This window comes from Prinia subflava, chromosome 1, assembly GCF_021018805.1.
Source record: "Prinia subflava isolate CZ2003 ecotype Zambia chromosome 1, Cam_Psub_1.2, whole genome shotgun sequence".
NCBI classification, from domain to species: Eukaryota; Metazoa; Chordata; class Aves; order Passeriformes; family Cisticolidae; genus Prinia; species Prinia subflava.
In genome coordinates, this window is record NC_086247.1 from 136950982 (window position 1) to 136977096 (window position 26115).

Here is a 26115-nt window from a genome sequence, read left to right on the forward strand (position 1 = left end):
TCTAGTTAATTTCAAATTTTTTACTTTATCCTTTGCTGATGTCAGATATGATGATGTCCCAACAGTTGGTAGTGGTAGTGACCACATGATCCCATGCAGAAAAAGCTGTGCTCTGAAAGACTGAAAAAGATATTTTCTAATCTAAACAATATCTACAATTCTATGAAGAAAAGGTTTAGCAGTAGGAAGAAAACCATTTTTTCCTTCTATGCAAACAATTGCAATAGAGTGTGCTTATGTAATTTTTGTCTAAGTCTTGACTCAGATGTTTGTACATCGCTTTCATTCTAACAGTACACACATAATTCCAGTCAAAACACATTTTTCTAATTTGTAGGTTTACTATAGTATTACAGAATTATGTACTTGTAAAAGCACATGTGGTATCTGTATTGTGAGAAGTCTGTATTATTACAGGTTTGCACATTAAAAATTGGTTTTGGTATAAAAATGATACACAAAAAGTTATGCAGAAGCCAAGCTGTTTAGAAATACAATCACTCAAGCTTTTAAGTAAAGCACAACGTCTCTTTAATATATAGTCCAGAAGCCATTCCATGCTGAAGTTGTATTTACCAAGCTGTCTTCAGCAGCCAATTATTTCCCTTTGTTTTGGCTGGGCAAGGAAAGAAGTACTCCAAACATTTGAAACAGTGTTTTATATCCTTTCTGTATGATGTTTATAGAAATCTTAGTACTTAATAAAAATTACAAAAAATAATAAATTAAATTCATTATTCATACTCAAAGTTTAGTTGAACATTTTATTTCAAAATGTTTTGGGAATTGTACAGATGAGTTACACAAAACAACTTTTCTAAGAAGCTACATACTTAGTGGGGTATTTCCTTCTAAATAGTTGACGGTAGCATCTTCTGAGAATTTAGAGAGGCCCTTCTTGGAGATGCATGGATAGAGAAAAAGGAGAAAAGAGGTACTTTGAACAAGAATCCTTACACATCTGCAATGTAGACACACTTGTACTTCTCGATGGCTGCTATGTCATGCTCCAGTTGTTGCAGCTGTAATTCCAGCTTTTCTTTATGCATCCTCTTGTACCTGGTGTCGGTTAGTACTGGAAGACACTGATATGCACTATTTATTTCCTCCCACTTCTTCTTCAGTGCCTGGTGCCATTACATGAAAAGGAAATACATGAGAAAAACTTAAAGTAAGAACAGTATGTACATAAACTACTTGGGTTTTTTTATTACGTTTTTTATTACGTTTGCTAAGTGTCAGTGCAATGTAAAAATAATAGATAAGTACATGAATAATGTGTAATCATCTTAATTGGACCAAATTAATTAAATCCTTAAGAGTTACAACACTTGGAACTCCAGTCAAAATTCAGCAAAATTCAGCAGAAGTTTCAGGCCATCTCACCACCAGCCCTAATTTTCTGTAATCATGACTTGTTCAGACCACTGTCACCAAACTGATTCCACAACACTTTAACTTCTATAAACTACTTTGAAGAAAATGTGAATAATTGCATTCCCCTTCTAATCTACATTTACAGTAACAACTATGGGCAATTTGTTTATCATTTGGGCTAAAACCCCTAACTGTCACTGACTACTGACAATAATTTCAATAACTACTACCTCTCTTGAATTCTGCTGTGCAAAGAATTACCTTTCTAGAAAAAGCGAACTGTATCCTCCATATATAGAACCTCAAGACTAAAATTCTATGTTAAAAAATTAAAAATGCTATAATCCAAAACTTATTCATAAACTTGTTATGCCGACACCAGAGACAACACTTTTATCCACCAATATACACTAAAAGGAACCAGACAGTGGTAGAAAAATAAAATTTAAATCTTATCTTTATATCCTTCCTACAATTACCACAACTATTGCTCTTACTTTCTCTCCTCAGAAGTATAATCAAACTCCACACATTCTATCCACATGTGTGTGAGGATTTAGTAGAATTTAGCCAGTGCATCAAACGTCCCCATGAAAATTATATGAGTGATCTTAATAATCAGAACTAACGAGGAACTGAGACAGCAATCAGTAAATAACAAGCCTATGAGTGAGAAAACAGTTCTCCAAAATGTCTATGGTTCTCAATTCTGTCACCTTAGAGGACACCACAAAGTATCTTCAAAAATAAAAGAGTGAAGTTACTCTCTTGGGAACCAAAGTTTTCAGCTCTTCTCCATAACTAAAACTGGATTTAATTGGCACATTGATTTTATGGCACACTGTGATTTCCAGTCTCATGTCTTCCATTATTATTAAACACTTTTCTCACAGTCTGGCTAACTGATGAACATATTGAAGTTAAATTTAGAGGGTTTATTTTTATACATATTTAGCTTTGAAGGCTGTCGTTTCTGTTTCAGAACTCAAGGGCTCTTGTGCTTAAACACTGGTCTTTTGATGACTATATAAACTGATATACAGAAAAAAAATGAACTCTCCTGCCAACACTAAGAAAAATTTAACCTTTAATATGAAGTAATATTTTAACAATTCAAACCAGTGTATTTATTGCATAGCAATTAATGCTTTTTGCATATTCATATTAAGCATCTAAGTGCTGTTCATAAAGGTTATTACTACAATCTTCATATACAAATATCAACATAAGTTTAAAAACCTTCCTGCTACATGTGAACCTTAGCATAACAAGGATATTTATCTACTGTCCTGTAATGATACTTGTCTTTGCTATCCAAGGCTGTCAAGTACTTTGATAAGGTCCACAGTCTACCAGGCATCAGGTACAGTTTATAAATATATAGGCATAAAAATAAATCTCATCTTTTCAAAAACTTTCATAAAAGAGTCATTAGATTCTTTAAATAATTCAATTCATAGATTCTTTAAATAATTCTTATTTGTCTACATTAGTAAGAACTGGCTCAGAAATCATTGAAAACAGGGAATTTTAAAACATTAGGGCATATATTCTATCCCTACGAAGTGGAGAGATCAAAAGCAGGTCATGACTCTAATAAAAATCTCTTTCACAGCTCCTCTAACAATGTAATATGCTGACCACTATTCCTACAGCTAGATCACAAACTGAATATCCAGCTCTATATATGGAATTCTAATACTTGCTGGATCAGTGAGAAATATGTACTGCATTTATCAACATTCTCTTTTACTCTCATAAAATCCCAACCAAAGTAAGCACAAGGAAAAGTTCAAAAAATGTTGGCACAAATTACTTCCCTTCATTTTTGTAAGGTCATGAGGCTTGTTTTTGGTCTCAGGCAGCTATTGCCACGTATTCTTTCAAATCAGACAGTACACGTGTGTTCACTAGCAATATCAATTTTTTTAAAGGGCAGAAAATCCCATATGTCTACAGCCACATACCCTGGGGACACTAATTCCTCCTGACAATATAAGTAAGCCCATGGAAGTGCAAATGTTCTCGAAAAAAAATTAAAAGAAATACTGAGTTAATAAAAACAATCTAAAAACTTTAAATTTTTTTAAAAAAATATTCCAGTGCATATTTTTCAAATACAGAACATCATTTTAATCAAACTAAATGCAGAACAATGAGCAGCTGAACTCACATGCCTTTTTTGCACATATATTTTTGCTGCATAGTTAACTTGTTGGACCATCAGCTTGTTCCATGCCTTTCCCACCATAAAAATATCTCAATCTTCTTCAAAACAGCATGCTGTTTTGTTCTTTACATTGCTGTCAGTGCATCCCCTCACCTCCCTCCCATACTCCCTCCTAGCTTCTACTGCTGGTTGTATATGCAAAAAACCATTGTACTGGACATTTCAGACCTGCCAATTAACCAGTTCATCTTTCAGGCAAGTGAGTTAGACACTGTTTTCTCTCTAGATATTTTTGTGTGTGTGAATTCAGCATCTTTGAGCTGTCCATCTATTTATTAATTTGTTTCAGGTGGCTGCTGAGCAAGTTATTAAGGGACAGACTGATATACAGGTATCACAGTCATATAAGCTCCATTTTCATAAGAAATTTGTCTAAAAAGTGGTCAAGAAAAATTCCAGTTCTGGGGCAGGATATACTTTTAAGATATCTCCTTTATGCTCTACTTCTTTTATGGTATTAATTCTCTTTAGAAAGTCTTGTGCAATAAAAACTGTATGAAAGACCGCATCCAGAACAGCTTGACAAAATATAAAATTTTCAGTCATAGTTCAAGGATTATATTGCAATTTAATTCTGTTTTCTTTTTTTTGCCACATTTTGAAGTAAGTCATTATGCTTTAATCAGTGAAGTCACAATGTGAAGACAGAAATTGCCAATAAAAGGAGCGATATTCTGCATTAAGAAAAAATTGTATTCCTCCATTAATGTGTCACTAAATCCATATTGGTGATTTTCTGCTCTTTGAAGTTTCACTGAAATTCCAAGTCATTAAGGTGGATAAGAATCAAACAGAATTGAAAACTGGATTAAAACTGTAGCTAGATCAGTTCCTTTCAGTTGTATACAACTGTTCTACAGCTCCATCTAGTGAAAAAGTAGCCAACTAATTAATTTCACTTAACCAAAAAAGTATACTTTTATTATTTATTTGGACTTGCACTACTTTATTTAATCTTTTGGACATGTTACTAATTACATAAAATCAAAATACATACCTTTAGAATATCAGTCCTTTCTTCTTCAGACAGACGTTTCAGGGCTTTCTTCTTGAGTTCCTCCAAAACACTGGCCTGGTATTCTTCCTCCTCTCTCTTCATTTCTTCTTTTCTCCGTGTCACATATTTTGGTACAACACCATAATTCTATAAGGAGAAGGAAGAAGTTTCTTATATGTGCTTTTAAGAAGGAAACAAAGAGATACCTGTCATCCATTTGCAAAAATAGCTTGAAATGACATTTGTGCTACTGAGCACTAAAATCCTAATCCACCATGTTCTTAAAAGTGTCAAACATGATTATTTTTATAGCATGAGAAAAACAGAAAATATTAACAACTTGCTTCCATTTCTTTTCACAATCTTAGAAGACAACAGAATCCAGAACCCAAAATGTTTATTTATAAGAACTGATGGTTGAGCAATGAATTTGAAACCTGTTCATGACAGTGAGCTATTTTACATTTTTATATGGTATCAGCTTCTATGATTGGAAACATTCCTTAGAGAATTTCTTTGAAAGGTCTTCCTGTATCCTGATTTTTGCTGAACATTGCAACATACAAGAATACATACATGAAAACTGGACTAGTTAAGAAGGATAAACTATCCCATACTGATGTATTTCTGTGAGGAAAAAAATAACTTCTGAATATCCCAGACATTCTTGGGGAAACACACCTATTTTGCCTTAACCTTTGTCCAATGAAGCTCCTCTGTCCAGAAGATATCAGAGTCTACCTTCTTTCTACTAGGTGCAAAATTATTCACTAATCCTTTAGTGTCACGTAGCACCACGTCTGCCATTGTTTATATACATGTTTAGCCATGGAAAAGTACTGCAGGGGCTTCAGGTTCTTTTTGGCATCTTCTCTGTCTCGAGTTATGTGTTATGTCATCTCAATGCTCTGTCATGGGTTACATGTTTAGATAAGCCAGACTCTTGATAGATCTTATTTTCCTGGGTAGGGGATGGACTGTTCTTGTGCACAGAGAAGGTTGTCCTTAAAAGCATGTCAGGTCTCCCAAGCTTTTGCTTTCCAGAGCTGTCTCACATGGGGTCCTACCTACGAGTTACCCTCAATAAGCTGCTGTTTGCTCTCCTGAGCAGTCAGGATGCTACCACCCAGCTCCCTGGACAGGAGGGGATCTGGAGCTGCTGCATGGTCTGTGCCACCCAGACTACAGCTGATCATTACACCCCTCAGAAATTCTTCCTCGTTTGTAAGTAGCAGAACCAGAAGGGCACAACCATTGGTTGGCTCATCCACCATCCATTCCAACCAAGAAAGTGTTGCTGACATGCTTCAGGAAACTTTTGGGATTGCTTTAATCTCATTGTGTTATGATTTCAGCAACTATCAAGAGAGTGGAGTCTTCCATTAGAAGCTGCATGGTGATCTGAAGATTTCCTCAAGTTGCTTAAAGAGATTTTCCTCGAGTTCCTCACCTTATTGGGTGCTCTGTAACAAACACACTTTTGACAGTCTGGCCTTTCCTCTGATCCTAACTCACAGTCTCCACCAGCCTGCTGCCAATTTCGTAGAACTTCATGTATTTGAACAGCTCCATCATTCAAAGGGCAACCCTCCTTCTCTTCCTCCCTGCCTGTCTTTTCTAAGCAGCAAACACTCATTCATCACAGAATTCCATGTCTCCCCATTAGACACTCCCTGGGTTCCCAATGCAAAACATATGACATTACTTCAGAACAATCATTCTGCAATTTTTTTTGGCTGACACCATAAACAAATTAAAACAGAGCAAAAGCAAGGCACAAATCCAGCATCCAGTGATTTCTTCTTGATGAATTCAAGAGGTCTAACACAAATAGCCATGGTATCTATGCAATAGCGAACCTAAAATGGGCATCACAAATAGTATTTCCAATGTAATTTAATAAAACTGACCTTTTTTTGGATGTATTTTGGATAAAGTCCTGAAGGTTCAAGGAGATATTTATCTCCGTGTCTTGTATCAACACAAAAATGTCGAGGCTTTTTAGGCTCCCCTGTGATAACAGCAACTGCATTTTTATGTATAAAATTCTTATTAATGTGAATAACTGGGTGGTATGTCCTGGGTGGCACTAATGGAAGCAATCTTTTACCATCTTGTTCTTTCTTTTCTGTGAATAGAGCATGTAAACATTCTCAGAAATAAATTTGAAGATATTTGTAATTTCATATTATTACACTTTTCAAAAGGGAAAACCTATGTACAGAATTATATAAAAATAGAACCCAACAGCATCTACAATGAAAGAACTGCCTGTCAATGAACTGTGATGTATGATTGTTTGGCTGAACAGAGGTTTCATAACCTAGGAAACACTAAGTTGTTTCAGGTGGGTTTTCCTTATATGTCACTCATTTGCTCTTGACTGCAGTAGTACAGGTGTTTTTTCAAATGTAATTATAACTACTTTCAGTAGAGGTGCTCCTTGCCAGAGCCCTTGGGCAACAATGGTCCCATCCAATCTCACCTGGGGCATCCACCCGGCCCCTTGGGCTTGGGAACCCATTCCACCTGCCAATACCGGGATGAGCAGTCTCAGCATGTCTGCCCCAGTCCCGCTCCTGAGGAGCGATGTGGGATCACTGGAGGGACCTGGCCTGTCACCCTGATGGTCAGTGGGACACGGACAGGACAGACTCTGTGCTGGCCTGCCTTACACAGTGGGACTGCACTCTCCTGGTGAGGTCTTTGCCCAGCCTGCGTTGTGGTTGCCCTCAACCACGAGTCTGACTCATCTCTCCTTAGGGCAGAGCCCTGCTCCTGCTGCTCCCTAATCCTTGTAAACAACTTCTCATAACCCTTTCTCCAGAGAATATAGAAGCTCTTCCATTTTAGTGTAATCTTTTCTCCGAGGCACCAACAGAAATTCAGTAGTATTCTGAGTACTCTCACTTATAGTGAGTGATTAAGAATAATTATTTCCCATTATATTTCCCACTAGACATAGCTCTAATTCATGATCATTACTAGAAACAAGGATTTGATCCAAGTTGTCTGAGTTCATGTTCTTTGGAAGTAAATAAGTGTAATGTCCCAAGTGACAAAGCTCATTCCTACAACAGCTGGTTTCCTGATACTGACCCCACAAACCAGTACTTTTGTTTTTACAGCCCAATTGCTGGTGATAACTTAGTACCATAGGACACAAAGACTTAACTCTCTACTCTAAAAAATACATTACATTGCGTGTATTTTCTGTCTACACTTACTTGGTGCTAACTTGGGTTCCTTGGAACATTTCTGCAGAAAACCATTTGGAGGTGGCACTGCAACTTTTGCTGGCCCCATAGTTTTCCACTGAGATTTATTTTTCTCTGCTTCATGTTTCACAATTTCTTTAAGTTTGGATATATACCTTAGAAGTTAAAAAATAAAGAAGTTAAGGGTCAGAAAAATATTTAAAATAGTTTTTCAAAGAACATACTTTTTTGCAGTAGCTCATAACAAAAGCCTAATTTGTTTTGTTTTGTACTCTCTCCCAAATAAAGACCAGCGTTCACACAGCCTCCATGGTAAGACTAAACCTGGTACTGCACTGACAAAGGAGTTTTCTGGCTCTGCAGTTAGCTTGCTTCTTCCTTCTGCTCTTGTGTCTCTAAGGTCAGGATTATCACACTTGGGGAAATAAATACCAAATATAAACACTGAACACAGACATTCTGAAATACAAAAAAACCCTGAATTTTGGAAACAAACTCGAGTACTGCTTGTATGAATTCCTTATGGTACATGGTGCGATTCTTGGGGTGTCCTGTGCAGAGCCAGGAGTTGGACTCAGTGATCCTGATGGCTCCCTTCCAACTCAGCATCATCTATGATTCTATGATTTATGCTCGAGAAAAGACGTCAAATGTAGTCAAGAATTGTACAGCATGTCCTTGACCACCAATTTTTCTATTACTGTCCACTGTATCACTGTCCCAGTGTTCCAGCTGGAGCATCTGTTACAGACCCTTATGAGAGATGAGATGGGTGACTGCTCTGAAACAGCACAGCACACTGCAGACTTCTATTACACAGATAGGAGCTGCAGCCCTGAACAATGGCAGTCAGTGCTGGGTTTGGCACTGGAACAGCTGATGTGAAAATCAGCAAGGGCTCAGGCATGAAAAGCTGTATGAGCATGGTATGCACACACTGCTCTTTTGGTCTAATGTTGCATATGGCATGATAACTTCTGCTTTAATCAAAATCTCCAAAAGACACCAAATGCTGATCATTAGCTGATTGGCAACATCTTGCCTCTCTCTGAGGGACTGAGCTGTCACAGATGTTTGCCTGAGGAAGCAGAACTCCCTGCTCCTGAAGCAAAGGCTCCCTCACTGTACTGTTACAATATGTCCATCTTTAGGAAACATGGCATATTAATTTATAGTAGACAAAAGCTTATGAAAAACTGTGTTTCTTTTACAGAAAAATACGTTTATGAAAAAAGCTATGCCATGTTTTCAAGTAAGGATAAAAACAAAGAACAAGAAAGATTACACATAGTGCAAACCATTCTATGGAAATACTGAAATAGGAAGAAAGAATCCATGCAATCCTGGGCCACTGAATGTGGATCACAGTAGCAACACTGATAAAAGCTCTTGTCCATGAGCTGCAAATGTCTGATAAAGGTATTTGTACTTGATCATAACATTAGAACATGTCAGAGGGCTTCATTAAAATTGTGGACTTACTTTGTCTTTTGGAGATTTGGTCTCCAAAATCAGAGAGAGGATATTTGCATAAGATTATATATACTTCCTGAATTACTTCTAATTATAAGAAATGAGGTGGGGTTTTTTTCTGTTAAATTCATGGCAAAGATCTATAGATTGCACAAACTGACCAAAGTGATAAATAATAGTATTCCTCACCATTTTCTAGAAGTGGCATCATGAGCACATGGGAGAGAAAAGAACTGGCTTTATGCAAATTTTGACCCAGTGGGGTTCAATCTTGGAACGAGAAAATGTATGAGAAGACACTGAGTTTCTTACATATTGCCATGAGGTAAAGACACCATTTGTAGACAGCTATAGACATTCCTTTGGACAAAGAGATGGGGGATCTGTTATCTTTTCAGTGACTTTCCAGACCAAGAAAGTGGCTCAATATCACAGGGCTAGAGAGGCTTGCAAGGAAGAAAACATGGTTATGGGGAACATCTGAATCTAAATTGTTCATCATTTAGCAAGGGAAAAAAAGACAATACATCTGTAAGAAGACAGAAGAAGATGACACCTACTCCTTAGGTGTCAACTTGGGATATCAAAATTGGGAAAAATGAGGATGTTTGCTGTGGTTTCATGAGCAGTACCAGTCATCTGAGAGCAAATCTGAGATCTCATTTGGAAGAAAAACCTCATACAACAAAGTAGATTTTGTACGCATTATTAACACTTGTCAAATCATGCTATTAACCAGGTTCAGTGGTCCTGTTACCAGCTGAATATTTGTCACACTGTGAACCTAAGCTGCAAGTGGGGTGACAGCAGAAGCAAATGAGATCAGAAGGGGATTTAGCCAGATTATATCTAAGCCAAGGAATCCGTTGCCTAAACTGAACCTAATGGTCATGGAGTATGCAAATCTCTGTATGGTATTAAGGCAGGAATGGATTCAGTATGTATGCCTTGCCATATTGTCCTTTCACCTTCCTCTGTCTTCAAAAGTATCTCTGTCCAAAACCATATCCATTCACAATGAAAACAAACAAAATCTTAACCTACTTTTGCATGGGAAAGACTCAGAAATAGGAATCTCACAAGTCTGAATCCTTTTACCTGAAACAGGATAACCATCTTTGGTCTAATGAGTGTCACTGATACATCTACTTGTTCTAAAGCTATTGAGTTACTATCTACCCTTCCACTAAAGATGCTAAGTGTAACAGCCTTTTATATAAATAGGGACTTGAAAGAAACAGCATGTCTGCATAACTCTTGGCAAAAGGCCTTTTCTTATATTTTTAAGGCAAGAGGTAAGAAAGGGAAGCACAAGAAATAATGTCAGATGACACACCTGAAACATGGAAGGTATGGAAACTGGATACCCCACCTTTTCAGCTGCCCACTGAGTTGTTCTAACTGCAAATAACAATGATGTCATGAAATTCCTGTGCACAGGAGTGCTTTGAAAATTATGAACTAACAAGATGTCACTGAAGACATCAAACTTAGTCATCACCTCTTGGAGCAGACTGTAAACCCTCAGATCACAGAATCATGGAATCAATTAGGTTGGAAAAGACCTCTGAATTATCAAGTGCAACACCATCTTGTCACCTAGACCATGGCACTGAGTGCCACATCCAGTATTTCCTTACACACCTCTAGGGACAGGGACTCTACCACCCTCCTGGGCCGCCCACTCCGGTACCTAATCACCCTTTCTTGTGAAGAATCTCTTCCTAACAAATGCAATCTAAACCTGCCCTGGTACAGCTGAGGCCACGTCCTCTTGTCCAGTCGCTAACTGCCTAGGAAAAAAGACCAATCCCCACCTGGCTGCACCCTCCTTTCAGGCAGTTGTAGAGAGCAATAAAATCATCCCTGAGCCTCCTTTTCTCCAGGATAAACTCCCCCAGCTCCTCCTGATCGGACTTGTGCCTCGGACCCTTCGCCAAGTTCGCTGCCCTGCTCTGGACACACTCCAGCACCCTGGATGTTAATGAGACGTTCGGAGGAGGAAAAAAAACTAGTTTGCTTGGGGTTTTTTAACCTGTTACCCGTTAGATGAATTGCCTTGCCAGAACCAGACACCCTGCCTGCAAGCGGCTCCGTCACACCCACATACCCGCCACGTTTGTCGGGCTGCTCCGGTCGGGGCGGGGGGCCACAGGCGCACTCCTGGGCACACTGTGTGGCCATGCTCCCGCCGCGGGAGCCCGGGCACGGGGAAGCTCCCGTCTGCTTGTGGGGCTCTGGACACGGGGTACCCATCCCGCTGGGGGATCCGGACAGGGGAAGCGCCGCCTCGCCGAGAGCTGAGGGCGGGCCGGCGGCTGTTGTCAGTTACCGGGGAAACCCGTCAGGGGAACGGCGCCATGAGGGGCGGGGCCGCCGCCGCCGCCACCTGCCCCAGCGCCGGGCGCGGAACGGCCGCGCAGGCGCAGCCGCTGCCGGAGCCGCGCGGCGCGGGGGGAGCCGGCGCGCGCCGCGCCGTGGGACTGCGCGTGCGCGGTGCAGGTGGCAGCGTCCCCGCCCACGCCGGTACGTGCGCGCGCCGCGCTGAGGGCGCCGGGGGGCGGGGGTGGAACCCAGCGGGGACGGGGGGGACGGGACGGGACAGGACAGGGCGGGACAGGACAGGACAGGACAGGACTGGACAGGACAGGACAGGACAGGGCGAGCGGAGGTGGCAGCCCGTAGCCCAGGGCGTGCTGGCCGGATGGGTGGGTGCGGTCCCTCCCTCCTCCCATCCGCGCTTTTACGCCTTCAGGGAGCCGCTGCAGGAGCTTGGTTTAGGGGCTGGTCTTGTGTCTGTCCAAGCAACAAGGCCCAGTTTTCGTTTCAGCGCCTGTCACCGGCAGTGGTTGTTAAAATTGTGGATCGCAGCTAAAGATATATAGGTGCTCTCCATGTCGAGTTGCATACCTAAAGCAAAATGTCACTGTAGGTATGGGTGTAAGCTCTGCTGCAACAACCCCACCCTTTTGGCATGGAGTCTGTATCTCAAGTGGGGTGGGTGGATCATTTGAGCTGTTTTTACTGTTAAAATTTTGCCAGTGGAAAAAAATTATTTCAAAGAGATGGGTTGTAGTCAATGCTTGTGGCCTTCTGTGTAGGTGTACCTTATATGGGTGAGTGCAAAACTCACAGTGATTTTAAACAATGCCTATGGCCTAAATTAATAAGGCAGCCCAGATGTTACCCATTATTTGTGTAATGCACACCAAGTGAATGCAGCTCAAAGTTAACCTGTAGTGGAGCAGGACATGGCAGGCAGGACTCTGCTTCGTGTGGGTTTCACTCCTTTAGTTCACACACACAATGCTTGAAGTGATTCTTAACGTTCAAGAAATAGTCACTAAAATATACTGGTTTGGGGTTTATTTACTCCTGAATATAACTTTTTTTACATCTGCAAGTTTAATATGAAGATCTCCTTCTGTCCCTAAAAGGAATATATATACATTTTTATATATATGCACATATATATATATGCACTAGAGTGCTTACTGTTGCAGTACAGTTTTAGAGCAATACTGGGTATTACTCTTTGCAGTTTGTGTTTCCTTTTATTAAGGGTTTATAAAGGTTTTTAAACCCCTTTTTAAATTAAAGATTTATAAAACCCTTATATTGCATCTACACAGGATGACTCCCTTATACTTTACAAGGATTGAGGAAAAAACCTGGATAGCATTATATGCTCATCTTTACTCTGATCTATGCCTTGTAATTACAGCGTATCCTTCAGGTCACAGCACTGGTGCAAACACAGAGATTTACTCTTTGCAAGCTCAACGTTGCACAGAATTGAGCAAATGCTCTTCCCCCTGCCCCCCTCACAGTTTTAGGGAGATTTTTGAGTCTTTCCCCTTTTGCTCTAAAAATCGCAGACAAATTACTCCAATTAGTGCTGATATTGGTGTTTATTGCTCTAAGTAAGCGAAGCACAATGTTGGGAGTTTCTTGCTTTGTTGGAAATCCATCCTTATAACTGTTTTTGTTGCTAGTGTCCCCATGATCTCTGTCTGTCTGTCTCTCTCTCCTCCCCTCTGTATTCCCAAATGACATTCAATACAATTCCAGTATAGGAGTTCTTCAAAAATCCCTTGCTTGGTTTCCATCCCTTCAGAAGAGATTTGAATGCAACTCATGCAGCCTTGCTGTTGCCCAAGACTGTGAGTTACCTGTGCATTTAAGTGAGACTTACATTTGGTATTTTTAGAAAGAAAGGATTAAAAAAACCCTCAAAGTTTTCTGGGGAGGTGGGACAAATGCATATTTGGTTAACATTTTGATTACAAGAAGGTAATCAAGTTAATTGTTACTTAAGAACGTGTAGTTAAAAGCAAGTCTTCTAGAAGAAAAAGTAATTGATTTTGAATTCCTAGAAGCAATATTATTTGCGAACAGTATTATAGTGTTAGGCTTGGATGTCTTTTATTACCTTAAGGACATGGACTTTTTGAAGTTGGATTTGTCTGTGGAAACGAGCTGGAACTATGCAGGAGAGTGGAATCAGTCTTACTCTGAAAAATACCTCCTTGGCACTGATGAAGTCATAGTTGGATTTATGTTTGAAGTCTCATTCTAAATTTTATATCCTTGAGGGTTTTTTCTTAGATATTTGCTGAAGGACTAGTTACCATTTGTTTTTGTGGTTTTTTTTGTTTTCTTTCTGAAGCAGTTAAGTGGATTGTCAAGTTGTCCTGGAAAAAAACCCACAATAACTCATCCAGAAGATGTTTCACATTTTTCAGTATCAGCCTTTAAGACTAATAACCCAAAACAGTCTTTCTAGCATGTGTTTAAAACTGATGCTTTCAAGACCTGTTGCATTTGCACAGATATGGAAGTCATGGTTCTCAAGCCATTCTCTTCTTGGAAAGAAAAATATTATCCTGATGGGACCTCCAGGTGCTGGGAAAACAACGATTGGGAGAATAGTAGGCCAGAAACTGGATTGCCCTGTCATAGACATAGATGATGACGTCCTTGAAACAACCTGGAACATGAGTGTGTCAGAAAAACTGCAGGACGTTGGTTATGAGGAATTTCTAGAGGAGGAAGGAAAAGCCCTGCTGAAGTTCTCGGCATCTGGAAGTGTTATTTCCCTTAGCGGGTCCAATCCGATGCATGCTGCTGGCATGCAGCACATAAAGAAAAACGGCATCGTTGTGTATCTGGATGTGCCCACAGCAGTCATCATGAGCAGGCTGAAATCAATGAAGACAGAACGAATCGTGGGTCTGGCTCCTGGTGTTTCTCTCAGAGACGTGCTTCAGTTTAGGAAGCAGTTCTACAAAAGGTGGTTTGACATCCGTGTTCTTTGTGGAGGGGATGTTGCAGCAGAGGTTGTAGCAGAAAAGGTGCTTGATGCTGTGAAGAGATACCAAGACTCTGAACTGGAAACTTTCGTATCAACAAGGTCTAGTAGGTCTGGAAGGAGTAGGGAAGAAGACTCTCATAAATTATATTTCAGTGACGTTGTTACTCAGGGCTTAGCCCCTGATGGAGGACTCTTTGTTCCTGAGAGAGGACTTCCAAAATTCACTGCTGAAGAATGGCAAGGTCTGATAGATGTAACATACGCTGAAAGAGCCCAGGTGATACTGGAAAGATGCATACATCCTGCTGATATTCCTGCTTCCAAGCTGGCAGAAATCATTGAAACTGCTTATGGAGAAAACTTTAGTTGTTCTAAAGTTGCCCCAGTTAGGCATCTGGCAGGCAATCAGTTCCTTCTTGAGTTATTTCATGGACCAACAGCATCATTTAAAGATTTTGCATTACAGTTGATGCCACATTTATTTGCCTACTGCATTCCCAGAAGCTGCAATTACTTGATTTTGGTAGCTACTTCTGGGGACACAGGAAGTGCTGTTCTAGATGGCTTTAGTCGTCTCCATGACACTGACAAACAGAGAATTGCTGTAGTGAATTTTTTTCCTGAGGATGGAGTAAGCCCAATTCAAAAATCACAAATGATTGGCTGTCAGAAAGAAAATGCTTGGTCAGTGGGTGTCAAATCTGATTTTGATTTTTGCCAGACAGCTATAAAGCAAATCTTTACTAATTCTGATTTCACTGGCTTTCTTACAGTAGAATATGGAACAGCTTTATCTGCAGCAAACTCCATAAACTGGGCACGACTGCTTCCGCAGATAGTTTATCATGCCTCTGCATACCTTGATCTTGTTCATCAAGGTATTATTTCTTTTGGAAGCCCTGTAGATATTTGCATTCCTACAGGAAACTTTGGCAACATATTAGCTGCTTTCTATGCTAAAATGATGGGAATTCCTATTAGAAAATGTATTTGTGCTTCCAATGAAAACCATGTTTTGACTGACTTCATAAGAACAGGTGTTTATGATTTGAGGGGAAGAAAATTAATTTGCAGTTTTTCACCAGCAGTAGATATTTTGAAGTCCTCCAATCTTGAGCGATACTTACACCTGATTGCTAATGGAGATGGACAACTGGTGACACAATTATTTAACCATCTGGAAAATCAGGGCCACTTCCAGCTGCGGAAAGACCTGCTTGGAAAGCTTCAGCAGGACTTGGTGGCTGGCTGGTGCTCTGATGAGGACTGCCTGGCTGCCATTCACTCTGTGTACAGTACCACAGGATATATTTTGGATACACACACAGCTGTTGCTAAAGTAGTTGCAGATCGATTACAAGATAGAACTTGCCCAATTATTATTTCATCTACAGCTCATTATTCTAAGTTTGCACCTGCTATCTTGAGGGCCTTGAGGATTGCAGAAATAAATCAGAATCCATTAAGTCAGCTTCACTTGCTGAGTTCTTATAGTGCTCTGCCTCCAATCCACTGGGGCCTATTAGAGACTCTGAAAAAGACAGGAAATGGGGATCACCAGGTCTGTGCTGCTGATATGACTGTGCTGATGTCCCATATAGAAACCTTAATTCAAAAGCATTTTATGAAAGTTTTTTGAGCCGCTGATCCAATGTCCACAAATTGTAATACCTTCTTAACAAGCTGCATGTTTTACTAAAGCCATCATTCACCTGGCCTGTGTCCAGTCCACAGCATATCTCACAGTTTTATATTCAGTTGTCAAGCTTTCAACAGTATTTGTAAGTAACATGTGTGAGATTTCTAGTGGCAGTGAAAGGTTGTGAGTCAAGAGTGTAAAAAACTGGAATATTTGCAAATCATTCACAGTGGAGATGCCAGCACTGCTAGCTTTCCTTGGCAGTGCTGTCTCCTCCACAGGCCTGAAGCATTCTCAGTGGAGATAATGAAGTCTGACCTTTCTGGAACGAGTGGCTCTGGTTTTGTTGCAACAATGATGTGAACCTTTGGTCAGTGGATGTTTAATTAAACTTTAACTCATTTCACTTAACGCACTGAAACACATGTTCATATGTTACTAATGAGGGTTGATTTCACTACAAAGATTAAAATATCCTTGTATTGTTATTCCTTGAACCATTGAATTTTGTGATATATTACTTCTTGTATAATGTTTTTTATGTATTTTGTGGCTAAGTCTAAGTAAAAAAAATATGATCATTTTGTTCTTAACACCTCTTTTTCCCAAATATTTTCCTGTGTCAAATAGAATACCTATTTCAATATTGTTAATATATTTGAGGTGTGGCTTTTCCTCCAGTGTCTTTTAGTGTCTTTCTTAGATGTTTTTTATTTGAACTTTCAACTTCAGAATCCTTTTTTAGTACTGTAGAAGAATCTGATAGTGGTAACAGCCATCTTCTTAAATAAGAACCAGACTTCACCGTTTATTTATATATATTTTTGTATTATGATTTATCTTTGAGATCATGTAGCTTTTCTTGTTCTAATTACTTATGTTTTCATATTTTTCTTAAGCTTATTTCCTTGATGTTCTATACTACTCATGCTTTGCATGAATTAGTGTAAGAAAGATGCTTCCCAAATTACTTGGCATCTCATCAAGGAAAGTGAAGGATGAATTCCAGTGTGATAGCATCAAAAGTGTTAATTATGTAACCCAAAATACATCTGTGTGGTTTTGCTAATGACAGGCTCTTTGCTGTTTTTTTCTGAAGAAAAAAATAGACTGGATTGTCCTAGGAGATCATGTGGTTGTGGACAAATGTATTCTGCTAATTGAAGATTGTATTTCACAAGAGCATAAACTACATTTCGTACTATGAGAAATGGTAAAATGATTTATTGAAAGTTTTGAGTGGCATGCAGTTAGAGCTAAAGAGCAAAGAGTCTTCAGATGTAAGGACATATAGTTATGGGAAGTTGTATTTCCCACTAAGATTCAAATAACCTGGTAATTGATAACACTTTTTTTGCTTCATCAATAGGCAACCTTTCCTACATGTCAAGATTCACTTGGGGCTTTGAACTGTTGTCGTATCCAACAGCTTCCTCTGTGTGCCTGCTTGTACTTTTTGCCACGCTAGAATTGAACAAGACACCATCTAGCAAACTATTTTAAAGAATTGTAATTTCTTCCAGCATAAGGTAAAAGTCCCAAGCATGATGTGCATTTGCCACAGTGAATACATACACAGTATCATTAAATGTAGCTGAGAACACAGGTGTGACACAGTAGCTTTCTGGATTCCCCCATTCTTAGATACTTTTTTAGGACCTTTCTAGTTCTTTGCTCAAACCTCATTCACTATTTCTGCAGTAACTTTGAAAAATAACTTTTTATTTTCATGGAATTGTGAACAGACCAGGTTGGAAGTGACCTGAAAACATCATCTGGGCCAACCTTTTGTGACAAAGGGAGCCTAGATGAGATTATCTAGCACCCTCTTCAGTTAAGTCTTGAAAACTTCCAGCAATGGAGACCCTTCCACATCCCTGGGGATATTGTTCTAGTGATTGAGTGTTCTCACTGTAAAAATTTCTTTCTTATATCAAAATGAACCTTCTCCTGGTGCAACTTCCCCCTTGTCATCTCCGTAGGGCTCCTTGTGAAGAGAGAGCCTCCAACCTCTTCCTAACCACCACTGGAGTATTGGACAACTGTGCTGAAGTGCCCACTGAACCTCCTGTAGTATGAAAAAATCTAACTCATTCTGTGTCGTCACAGGGCAGGGCAATTTCCCTTATTTTCCAAACATGACGTGGGAAAGACCATGGTTATGTAATTTAAAAAAAAGTTCCGTAAGTAAAAGTTACATAAGCCTATTGCCAAGAAAGAAGCATTGCTTGTATTAGTGATAAGTGAACATCTACCTTGTATTTCTGTATGTTTCAGTATGATTCTTACAGTAGTTCCAGGTGGAAGAAAATGTAATGCTTTCTCTGGATGTGCTCAGTACAAAACCAGAATTCTAACTCTTGGTAAAAAAAACGCCAAAACCAGACAAATCCAACTGCCTGGGTTGAATTACTGAGGCAGTGTTTGGTTTCATCTTAAGGACTTGGTGGAAATCCTGCAGTACTTGGTTCCATGGGGCTTAATGCCATTTGACATCACAGGGCAGTTTGTCACACACTGATATGATACTTTATAGAAACATCTTCAAAGAAGAGCTTGTTTTTGTATATAAGATCTGAAAGAGAAGAGCTGAGATTCTAAACAAGATAAGACTAGAAACCGACATCCTACCCTGAGATAACTCACTGTTAGATAAACTGGTCAGAGCTAAATTAGCAGGAGATTTATTTTGGCATGACTAAATTATTTTAAAGTTCATGGCAGTAACCCAAGCATGGTTTGAATTTCTAGTTGCTGCTTTCCTATTGCATGAGCCATTATAACAGTCAATATAACTAAATAAGTAAAAAAAATGAGCACTTGTACTTGAGTAAGGGCTTTCAATGTGGACTTATGGTGTCTAAAGGCAGTGTTTAGTGAGCACATAAAATATTAATGCATTTCTCAGAATGCCTAAAGGCTTTTACAATATAGTATTTACTAATTTTCAAAAATAATTGATTTTTGGACTTTCATTAACTTAAGTAAACTATTTTCCTGCACTACATCTGCTTGTGGATCCTAGTAATGAGCATTCTGAAATGCTGCAGTAGTGTGATCCTGGGTGTACACAGTACTTGTAACCTGGTGCTGGTGCTGTGTTCTGGTAGCTGTAGTGTACCGTCTTCTGTCCTGGAGGGCCTGTAGAAATGGAAGGGGAAAAAATTCCAGCATGCTCAGGATAGCTGGCTGTGGGTAGTGAGGGAAGCAGGATAGTGAGGGAAGCAAACCCCCTTTCTTCCCAGCCCAGATATTCTTGGTGTCGACAGTATTCTGTGCTTCAACCAATATTGTGCTACTGTTATGGTCCTTTTTCCCCACTGTCAGTATTATGAAAGATTCAAAATGCATTAAAGACTGGACATAAGTGCCCTTTTTTCTTGTCTTGTGTATTCAGTGTTAGGACACTCAATGCTGTCATACATAATTTTCTATTAACTTCTTAAGGCTTAGTGGGTGTGCCGATGGTACAGAAAGGCAAATCCATATTGTGCTGGTTAGCAGGATTCTTTGAGCCATTTAGGTTTGCTGTATACACAGTTTGCTCCTGTTTGGCTAGCAGGATGTTGCAGTATCAGTCAATAAAATCCAGGTTGACAGAAGGTGTGAGCGTGCAGATCTACACATTCCCACTAGCTTTGTTGACCCAGAGTGAAAGCATTGCTTTAGTTAAGCTGTTATTCTTCTGTATAGATAAATCTTTGCTGAACACTTCCTACTACATGAAAAACCTCAGGGACAAATTTAATGTAAGGAGAAATATAACTTCTATATTTACACTTCTTATTATAAGAATATTTATGTGGAAAATACTTTGTTGTGCTTACAGATGTACCAGCTGCTCATTACTTGCCTTTAGTCACAACCCTTCTTCTCAGGGTGACAGAGACTGACATGAGGTAAAGGATGAATAGAACATCAGAAGATAATTTGTTTCCTTAGGATTTTATTATATAAAAAGAATTGCTATTTACAGTTTTGAGGTGATGGAATATTTTATCTGATGGAACTCTACAGGGAAGATTCTTGTTGTTCAAAAGGTCAGCTTGCATTCAAGGACATCAAGAACAGACATTGCTATTTAAGTATATTATGTTTGGCATACCTAAAGTACACATTACTCATTTGTATCCACTGATTTTTTTTTTCCTAAATAAACACTGCAGCATCTATATAGCACTATAGCACTTTCTTTGCAAATATATTTGTAAATCCTTACCAATCTGCTATAAAGAAAATCCACTAAAAGAAGCGGTTTCAGAGTTTGATATTCTTAAGTCTTGAAAGATGCATTCCATCCTGTGTTTCCTTGAAAGTTAGGGGTATAGTTATATATATAATCTAGTAATTTACTTTGCTGAGACTAAAATTTTAGTGAGATAATCTGCATCATTCTGGAAGGAAGTATGTATTAAAAAGGAAACACAGATCAAAAGTAGCAAATGTCTAAACTCTCTGTTTACATTGCACCACAGACTTGCCAGTGCTGCATGGGAAGCCTGCATTCTGAGGATTAGTATGGAAAAGGAAATCTCTGACAGTTTAACGTTTCTTATTCATGTTTAGTTCAGTGGAGAGATGAGCTAGTTGTCTGTTAGCTATTGTGGAGCAGCTTTGGTACACTTGTAATATCATTTCAGGATCTTGGGCTTAAAAATTACTTGAATGGTTGAAACAGCAATGAGCAGTTAATATCAATGAATTAATGTGAATGGGCCATTGATTCTGAACATGTATTAGCAGTTTAAGGAGGATTTAAATGTCACTGTGTTTTTTCACAGCAGTTACGAGAGTGCTCAGCTTGCTTATCAGGCCTGGGAAGATGTTGCTTCAGATTTTTTTAGAATGTAGCAATCCGAAAGACAACTGTCTTGGTCTTGCTCTCCAACTTAGCTAAAACTTTCAAAGATCTCTCTGTGTGAACCAAGATCTAAGTTGTTTGCTCATTTTACTCGAGAAGACTTTATTCCCTGATAAGTGTTTAAGATGCTGTCTGGTCTCCTTCTTGACATTATAGGAAAATTATTTAGGAGAATTAAGATAACACCTGATTTGCTTGTGCATGATGTTGTAAAACTTAACCAAGGGGAGCATCCACAGTGTTTTCCTTGCATGACGTAGGAACACACTTTTCATAAAAAGTATATCTCAAGTTTCACAAAATCAGTTCCATAACACAGGAATTGTTACTCTGGCATTTTATTTAGTTATTTTGTCACTGGTATTTGGAATAGACTTAGATTTTTAAAGAGTTTCTTTTATTTTAAAGAGTTACAGTTACAGAAGCATGGATGGTATCACCCACAGATTTAAAATTCATCATGACAATAATTGAGTCAAACCTGAAAGAACTCAAAATAAAAATTGGAAAGGAAAGACTGAACAGATTTGTTATGTGAGTTCACACAGGATTTGACTCTTAACCGTGTGTTTATTAAGAATATAGGAGGAAATAAAGTAATGACTGTCAAGTCTTCAGATGCCACAAAACTTAAATACTAAAGAGCCACTTAATCAGAGTAAGATTAATTGCTTGGTTAGGAGCTGTAAGCAATTTGCATTTCACTCTAGCCTAAAGTAGACCTGTGTTTTTAGGAGCATAGAGGTTTGAGATCATACTTATCAAGTTGAACAAATTGTGGGAGGAAATGCTGACTTTGAATGGTGTCTGGAGATGATGTGCATTCCCAACTGAGCATGAATTTTCAGCATGCCTTGTGGCCAAAAGGACCAATGAGATCCTGAGGTTAGGAATGGGAATACTGCCAGGGAAGAAATACTGCTATCTGTATTTGGCTTTTGTGTAACCTTTTGGAAGAATATTATGCCCAATTTCAATAGTCACAATTTTCAGTAATGCTGGGAAGCTGGACAGAAAAGAGTCATGAGAGCAATAAAAACAGAAGCACTGGTGTGAGAGGCTCAAAAAAGAGAATCTGCTTAGTTTAGTGAAAGAAGATTCAGCCTAGATGAACCATCTTCAGAGAAAAATTGGTAATAAAAAACTAGCAAAGAAAGAGTGATCTAGCAAGTCTAAGCAGAAGTTGGACATGTTACAAAAAGAGGTAAAGGTATGTAACAGAACAGTAAGGGCATCCCTAGTCTGGTCATATTAGAGGATTTCCTGAAAAAATGTGATCTGATAGAAAGAGGGCTGATTCAGACAAGTCAGCCCCATGTTACACAAGAGGTCAAACCAAACAATCACGAGTCATGTTTGGCTGCCCCAGGAGTAACAAAAGCATGAGCAGCATTTCACAGAGATGAGAGATAGAGAATCTCTATTTGAGAGATAGAGATTATGAACTAATTTCAGTTCTGCTGTGGGGTGATCAGTATACAGAGCAAGTTCTGAGCTAAATAAGCTACTGGATATGTTTAGCTGTGTTCTTTCTGTCTCTAGAGAATTGCAAATGGACTACTAATGCATACCCCGACTTGACTCATGGCTATTAGGATATGGCTCATTAGTTTTAAATTTCATTATACAATACGCCTTGTGATGGTTTGGGCTATATATACTTGCATTATGAAAATGAGGTGAACAGCACAGGAGGAAAGTGTCTGGGTAAATGTCAGCTTTATTGAATACAGCTAATTATTATTTATTTTTTCAAGCTTTTAAAAGTTACAAATCTTTTGAAATTTATTAGATGCTTTTGCACCCCTTTTTTCTCTGTTTTTACAAGCAACTTGCAAGCCAATTTCAATTCATTTTCAATTCAATTCATTTCAAGCCATTTTCAATTCATTTTCAGCTCGTAATAAGACTTATATGACAAATGGAAAAATCCAGTGTTTCCTTTTTATAGTTGAACTTGAACTTTTATATTCCAGTTAAAGCTCAGAGAAGGTAAAATGTACTCATAGGTTCTGCTTTAGCAACATATTTTGATTAAAATGTATTTTTTCTTTACATTTTAAACTAATTCACTAAATTATATCTAAATAGAGCAGGCATTTAGTGGACTATTTTTCTAAGTATCTTTGGCAATCTGATTCTGTTTAAAATGCTAATAAATGCATCCTATCTCCTAATAAAACCAATGCTCACTGCATGATTAATTAGCATTTTATACAGACGAGGATGGGAAAGCCATATTCACCATAGTTTTCTACCAGGAAGGGTAATAAAAGAATTCTATGCAGTTCGGAAACACCACAAGAGTGGCTCATTTCTGCAAAACCGGTATTTTGCAAGTAAAAATTTTAGTGACATTTACCTGGAATCATTGTTCCATACAGCCTTTATCCACAAGGTGGCATTCCTAACAGGAGTTTGCTAAACGTGGTCACTTGCAGTTTTTGAAGGACTCTAAGAGAGAGGCAGTCATAAGCATTTGTAATATTATATGAGCTTTTCATGTTTTCATTTTTATAAAGTGTAACTAAGAGTAATTTAGGTCAGAAACCTTAATGATAATTAGGTTAATACTTACTGATCTGTGGAGTATCCAGAAATATTGTGATGGTTCCAGGTTACAAAACAACACATTCATTCATGGCATTATATGCTACTAGAGACTTTTCAATTGGAAAGCTGGAATCCCTTTTGCTTTAATGAAAGAGTCTAAAGTAATAATTTAAAAATTCTTTAAATCAAAAGCACAAGTAATACCATGGTCTTGTATGAAAACCGCAGTGTTTGTTGTTTTGAACATGATGCAGCATATGGAGCTTGTAGTGAATTCTGGGTTAAGGAAGGGCAGCTAACAGTGTTCATGGGGAAAAGCTGTTTAAATTGTGTCTTGCTCTGCAGGGGAGGATTTTGCATACTTTAATGTTACAATGACCAAGCAACTTATTTTCATATGCCTGTCCTCCAGGTTGATAACAGCCTGCAGGCAGATATGCTTTTCTTTAGGCTTTATATATTTTTCAGTTTCTTGTAGTCCTTGTATGCTAAATTCAAATGCCTTGTTACTCTTTTTCTTTAAATACAAGCATGGAGGGAGTATAATACAACCTGCTAAAGCAATAAAAGTGCACTAGATATTATATAACAGGGATGTGCATATTATATGCACATACTATATTTTCTCTCCCATAGTTAAGGTCCTGATCTTACTTTGCTTTTTTTGCTGATTCTGTAAGATCAAGACCTTAGCTAAATAATCATTTATATTTCCATTCTAGCTAGTGCCCTACTTGCGTTTTGGTTTGCAAAAAAGTGACATAACCTAAAGTTTGTGCTGAAGTTGTAATCCAATATAAATTGAGGATTTTTTTCCAAGTCCATTTTGAGTCAACAGAAAGGAATATGAGATGTTTGGGGTTTGATTTGTTGTTTTGTGGTAGTAAAACCTCTGTGGGGTATTTTCTAATGCGTGTGTACATTTCCTGCTAATCTCTCTGCTCCTTGGGCCGACTCCCACTGATGCCTCAGCCCTTTGGGTTTGGTTCCTCTCACTTAACACAGCTGAAAGGACAGAGCAGCGGCTGCACCAGGGCTGACACTAATGACAGCCTTTGCTGAGTTAGTGGGCACTTTTCTGACACTGAGCAGATGTTCTTTTTCTTGACATTCTGTTATACCTCTATCATCTCTCAAAGATGGCTCTGCAAAACAGAATACGAATTCCTGTTCACTGAAAGCAGTTGTCAGTCAGAAAAACCCCACTTTCAGAATGATCAAGGTGGTAGAACCTACCTGCTGCTTGAATCTGGCACAAGGACAGTAGAGGCAAACCTTCTGAGTTGCTAGTATCTCATGCTGACTACCAGTAAAATTTGAGGGCCTGAACATCTCCCACATGCTCCAAATTTTAAAGAAATGTGGGGAAAATGACTGTCTCCAGGGTATGGAAATGGCTGGATAGAGAAAATTATATATAATAGTGATGAAATGCTAATGGGGAAGTAAATGTTTTGTTGTTGTTGCCTTTCAAGTTAAGCTACACACTGAATTTTCTTTATAGTAGTTAAGCATAGCACTAGGTGCTTAAATAAGGGCAACATTCCTCTGAGAAGAGCAAGAAATCTGTCTCACACAGGAAGTTTAAAAATGGGAAAAACAAATCTACAAAAAAGAAAAAACAAACAAATGGAAAGAAGCATTCTCTGCTCTGATGTCTGCCATGTGGAAAGGGCTTATTGTGAAGGATGGTCTGTAGATAGAACTGTACACAGCTATACAAGGGAACAGATTAGTCAAGGTAATGGCAGGGTTCAGGGTCCCCAAAAACCTGTAATGTGTAGGGTATGATGGACATCACCAGGAGAAGTCAGTAGTCTGGAGCATCACTGATGTTGCTTCTCAGACATCTCATGATGTCGGATCGGATGGATATGTACTCCAGCTCCCAGAAATGGGGGAAAGAAATTACTCTATCTGTTATCAAAAGCATATGCTGGTTTCTCTGAATTTATATTGGGTACTAATGATACACTGATGATTAGAAAACAGAAAAACTGTCCTCACTTCCTTTACAAAAGGCAAAAAGATGTTACATTTTCAAACTGTTAAATCTAGCTTTTAAGTCCTGATTCCAGGAAGTGTGTAGCACCTGAATTGCCAACATGGATATGTACTCCAGCTCCCAGAAATGGGGGAAAGAAATTATACTGAATTTGTCCTTTTGCCTAAGGGTATCTCAATTATATGAGAGCAACTATAAGTTCACATAACCCAGCATTTGCAGGTAACACTGTCAGAAAAAACCAGCTGTACTGACTGTAGGCAAATAATAGTCCTGATACTTCATGATGGAGCTGCAAATTGCTTTGCTAGTACAAAGCACGTCAGGGGCTAATTTGATGCAGTTTATTGTTTGCAAGAGGTGGATTATAAATGTTTGGAATTGCATCTTATGTAACTGCTGCTGGATAAGCATACATATGAGTAAGTGTGAACTGGGAAAGGAAAGT

General features: G+C 38.8%; 2 protein-coding genes across 2 annotated transcripts; one reads left to right on the forward strand and one right to left on the reverse strand.

The window, feature by feature from the left end:
* Positions 1–750: 750 nt before the first annotated feature.
* ENKUR (enkurin, TRPC channel interacting protein) lies at positions 751–11635 on the reverse strand. Its single transcript, XM_063413952.1, has 5 exons — positions 11406–11635; positions 7832–7977; positions 6515–6732; positions 4605–4751; positions 751–1127 (listed from the first exon to the last, which is right to left on the reverse strand). The coding sequence occupies exons 1-5, from the start codon at positions 11549–11551 to the stop codon at positions 954–956; spliced, it is 831 nt and encodes a 276-aa protein (XP_063270022.1). The 5' UTR covers positions 11552–11635; the 3' UTR covers positions 751–953.
* Positions 11636–11655: 20 nt separating this feature from the next.
* THNSL1 (threonine synthase like 1) lies at positions 11656–16807 on the forward strand. The gene is given in 5 exon segments (XM_063413984.1): positions 11656–11776; positions 11779–11817; positions 12126–12130; positions 13968–14015; positions 14017–16807. Coding segments are annotated over 5 exon segments (2445 nt in total). The 3' UTR covers positions 16249–16807.
* The last annotated feature ends 9308 nt before the right edge of the window (positions 16808–26115 follow it).